General features: G+C 52.6%; 1 protein-coding gene across 1 annotated transcript in view; it reads right to left on the bottom strand.

Annotated features, from left to right (window-relative positions):
* LOC103207648 (serine/threonine-protein kinase DCLK1) overlaps positions 1–4,684 on the bottom strand; it is an 83,360-nt gene that overhangs the window by 63,353 nt on the left and 15,323 nt on the right. Inside the window, exon 3 of the mRNA XM_007953295.1 lies at positions 844–928. Within this exon, the coding sequence (XP_007951486.1) occupies positions 844–928 (85 nt within the window). The remainder of the gene's footprint in view (positions 1–843; positions 929–4,684) is intronic.

Genomic DNA, 4,684 nt, shown 5'->3' with positions numbered 1-4,684 from the left:
CAAGGCTGTCAATCTTCACGGAAGCAAAGCCCAAACCACACCCACTGCCGTGGAGTCTATTCTGACCCACAGTGCCCCTAGAGGACAGAGTGGAACTGCCCACAGGGTCTCCAAGGCTGTCAATCTTCATAAAAGCAAAGCCCAAACCACACCCACTGCCGTGGAGTCCATTCTGACTCACAGCGCCCCTAGAGGACAGAGTGGAACTGCCCACAGTGTTTCAATCTTTATCGAAGCAGATGGCCAGGTCTTTCTCCCGCAGAGCCACTGATGGGTCTGAACTGCAACCTTTTGGGTTAGCAGCCAGGCACTTTAACCACTGCACCACCAGGGCTCCTTACACGTACCCTCAGGAGGTACACAACGTCTCCCGACCAGGTTAGCGCCCACTTCCTGTTCCCATGTTCCCGTTGTTCGCCGCCCTCTAGTTGTGCCCAGTGGAGTAAAACATCCCCTGGGGGAAGTAGATGGGACAAGGCGGTGGTGGCTGGAAGCTCTGCTAAAACCCGCCCAGCATCACAGACAGCACCACACACGCCACTGACAGACAGTGGTGGCTGTGCGGGATGTCCCTCAGTCGGACTCGAACCCGGGTCTCCCGCGTGGAAGGCGAGGATTCTACCCCTGCCTCGGCGCTGCCGGGCTCCTGTTTGCACAGAAGAGAGGCGCCTCCCTGGGGGCTGGGCCGCCTTCAATCCCGTCTCCTCACCGTCCACCCTCCTAAGGCTGCTCCTCTCACTCGCCTTGAGAGGCTCCATTTTCCTGGGGTGAACCGAGCCGACCCCTCCTGCGCCCCCGCACAAGGCCATCCCACTCCTCAGAGACCGAGTCAAAACTGCTCACCTTCCCCGGGCGCGTCGCTCTCGTCCATGGAGCTACAGACTTTGGTGGAGGCGAGGGAGGTCGAGGATCCGCCATGCTGAGAGCTCTGTCAGGGAACAGAAGCGGAAAGGGAATCAAAACGGAGCGTCAGAGGGTCTCGTCCCGGCCCAGACTCTCGGGGCACAGGCGCCCCTGCAGGCGGGATCCGCTCTCTGCACTCGGAAAGGATGTGTCTGGACTGTCCGTCTGTCCCGCCCACCCCACTGACCCATCAAATAATAGCTGGGGTTACTGTGTCAGGTGACTCCTTGCAGACAGCTGTGGGCACCCCCGACTTTTTACTCCCTTTTTATGCTAAAATCAGCGCCATGAACTCGCTGTGGCGGGTTGACCAGCTCAGCCCTCTCACCTCACCCCTGCCACACTCCAGCCGCCAGGGGGCGTCAGACACAGCAGGATTCGTGTCCCATCCACTTTTTGTTTGTTTTTCCTTCCGTTCTTAAAATAGGAAAACAAAAGTTTCTTCCATCTGTTTTTATGAACTATCCTAAAAAATAAAACTCAGCCTCACTACAGCCTCAGGAGTGAGGTTACAGCTTGGGTTGTTGTTTGCACTTGGCGTCAAGACACAAGGCCTAAAAGCAGGCTTCTGGCGGCGTGTGGAACGTTACCTAACAAGGCTGAGGTCAGGCCAGGAGTGAAAGCCAGGCCTGCTGACGCCCTCCTAATCGTGCTATACTTTGACCCTAGACCCCTGAAAGCCAACAGGGTAACAACGCTATTTTAGAGCTTGGGTGAGGAATCAATGCCAAAGATGTAATGTCGTGAGCAGCTATGGGCAGGGCTTGAACAATGTGCGTTCCCACCTAGTTTCCGTGAGGAAACAACGGCACCCTTGAGTGTTATTGTGAAGCACTTGAACACAGCTTCTCCTACAAGGTGTTCCTTCTATTGCCCTGGGTGTAGCCACTTGGTTGGCCTGACGGGAGCCGGGGACAGTGAGGGGAACAGTCCTGGCTCATGGCGCTGGCTGTCTGTGGAGCAGAAAGGGAAAGAGGATCTGTATTTGAGTCAATAATAAGGGGTGGCGAGAACCAACGGCGACCCGTTTCCTCTGCTTACCTGTCTCCCTCCAACCTCCTCCCCACTGCATCCAGCCTTAATGGAGGTTTTACCTCATTCCATCAGGCCCAACAGTGTCCTGCACAGGAAATCCAGAGATTCCCATTTTCATGAAAAGATTCACGAAGCCGGGGAGGTTCTAGCGAAGTCACTAAGGGGCCATCTGAGTCAACCGCCGTAGGAACTTTTTATGGGAGTGGGTAAGATGAACACATACCATTGGATGGGTTCATCGGGGCTGGCAGCTGGAGGATGAAATGTGAACTCAGGGCAGGAGCATGGCTGCTTCCTCCCAGAACATTCTAGAAGTTCTGTGGTTACTCCAGGGTCCCTCTGAACGCCACACAGTTTGTGTGATGTTCCGATTATGTTTCAGTACCATAAGAAAAGCATCCATGAGCCTGGCTATTGGACTACTGTTCCATCTCCTGTCATCCAGCCTCCTGGAGACCCGCTGGGCACATCTGTGACGCGGTAGGCTGGGAAGGAGGATTGACACTGTGACCTTCCAAACAGGGGCTTCCTTGGTTTGCCCCTAATTTTGTCTTCAGAGTGGATGGCACTGTAGTTTCTGCGAATGAATGAGCTTCTAGGCCAGGTCTGCTGACCTGCGCCAATGTCCGCTCGCGAAAACGTTGGATTCGGAATATTGGGATATAGGCTGGTACCAGGCAGGGCTCTTACTTACATCAATGTCTGGAAAAAGATGAACGTTAACGTGACCACCCGGTAGGGTGGAAGGTGTGTGATTTCCAGCACGGCAGCGTCTTGGATTCCGTGTCCCTACTTTTGTAGTAGACACAATGGTGGAAAAAACAGAAAGGCACTGAAAAAATGTCTGTGCTGTAGACGTGGTCTCCTGGGTTATGTGGTCCTTGAATTCTTTCCAACGGCATCGCCAATGGTAACGCAGGCACAGGTGGTTCGGGATGGCAGTGCTGTCCCGCCATGTGCTGCTTCGTGTTTCAGAACACAAGGACACACCCCTCCACGGAACATCCAGACTGACGGACTGGCAGCGTGTCTTCCTCGCTAAGGTGTTCACAGTTTATGTCCTCAAGTCCAAAAGCTTGTTCTTTTCATAAGAAGGTCACATACTCAGAACAGTACAACCACCCAGAGTCTTTGAAAACATATTGTCAAACAGTAACGTTTTACATACTTGCTGAACATTATTCAGGGCTGTTATGTTATGTTATGTGCCGTCGAGTCAAACCCGACTCATAGTGACCCCTCCTTGGGTTTCCGAGGCAGTATCACTACGGAAGTAGGATTGCCCAACCTTCCTTCCGAGGAGTGGCTGGTGGGTTTGAACCTCCAGCCGTCTGGTTAGCAGGCAAGTGTCTTAGCCACTATGCTACCAGAGCTCCTATTATTCAGGACACTGCCTTGTAAACCAACAAACTGCACTTCCAAAAAGGGCCACCAAGTGTCCGACTCCCTGAGAGCCTGTCACAATGCCAGCTGGGTTTTCTGTGCCTATGCATAAAAACCCGTCAAGCTTTTTAGACTCTGGTTTGAAAAATAAAATACAAAAGGAGAATGAACACAAGTTTGCTTACTTTTAAACTTGATTATTTTCAACTGGAGGTTTGAAATTGCACACTGGCTGAGGGTAACAGATGACTGAAATTTTAGTGGGGAAATCCGGAATCAGTTACAAACGGGGCACTCAGAATATTAAACGTTCTCACTTTACTTCTCAGGCTCAAATGGAGTGAAGCAAGCGTATCCCATCTTGGCAGGCGTTGTCGCGTCTTTTCCTCAGAGAAGGAAGGCAGTAGGGGACACTGTGCGTTCCAAGACACTGACCGTAAAAACCAGTTCCCGTCGAGTCAGCTCCGGCCCCTGGTGCCCTCATGGTCCTGGAGCTGAGCTGCGTTCCACAGCATTCCCAAGGGCTGATTTTTTGCAAGTACATCACCAGGTCTTTATTCTAAGTGCCTGGAGGAGGATGTGAACTGCCAACCTTTCCGTTACCAGCAGTGATCAGCATGGACTCAATGAATTTCTAGGGCTGGATTGACTTCAATACTGCCTACTCCACCACCCTCCCATCCAGAGCTCAAATTTTCTGCTAAGAAAAAAACCCCAGCTAGGTGGTGCGATGGCCGTGCGAATGTCTCCAGCAGTCAACGGTCACTTCCTTAGAGAGCCCTTGAGCCTAGGAGGTACTGCCCTAACTTACACTGACATGAGCTCTTGCTACATTTTCCTCTGTGGTTCCTAGCTCTCACCTCTGGAGCCAGCTAGGATGGGTCCAACCCGTTTGCCACACGCTGGGCTTCAGATCTAGACGTACCTCAGAGATATTGTGGGTCTGGCCCCAGACCCTGCAGTGAATCGAATACCCCAGTGGAGCTGTTTGCATGCATTTGCTGGTTTTCCAGGGCCTAGCAAAGTTCTCTTTACACCATAGCGTGGTTCACTGAGCGTGCAACAGCGTGCTGGAGGTGAGGACGGTGACACTTCATCTCCTGCACTTTGGACCTGCTTCCAGGACGGGCCTGGAGAAGGACACCATGCTCGGTAAAGCCCCGTATTCCGAGCTCAGGAAGCTGAGTTCAAATGCACTCTTCCTACACGCCACCCTTACTGCCGTCCTTCCAGCCCGTTCCTTTCTGAAGGTTCTGATATTGTCACCTGAACTCGCTCTCTCTGTCTTTCACATCAACCACTTATCAGTCAGTTTCCATTGTTGTTGTTATGTGGCGTCCAGTCGGACTCGACTCCTAGCGAC

The sequence above is a fragment of the Orycteropus afer genome, unplaced genomic scaffold (assembly GCF_000298275.1).
Source record: "Orycteropus afer afer isolate SDZICR_OR568_19922 unplaced genomic scaffold, OryAfe1.0 scaffold00384, whole genome shotgun sequence".
In the NCBI taxonomy this organism is placed as follows: domain Eukaryota; kingdom Metazoa; phylum Chordata; class Mammalia; order Tubulidentata; family Orycteropodidae; genus Orycteropus; species Orycteropus afer.
Note: the sequence above shows the minus strand (reverse complement) of the source record. Positions and strands in the feature narration are given on the sequence as shown.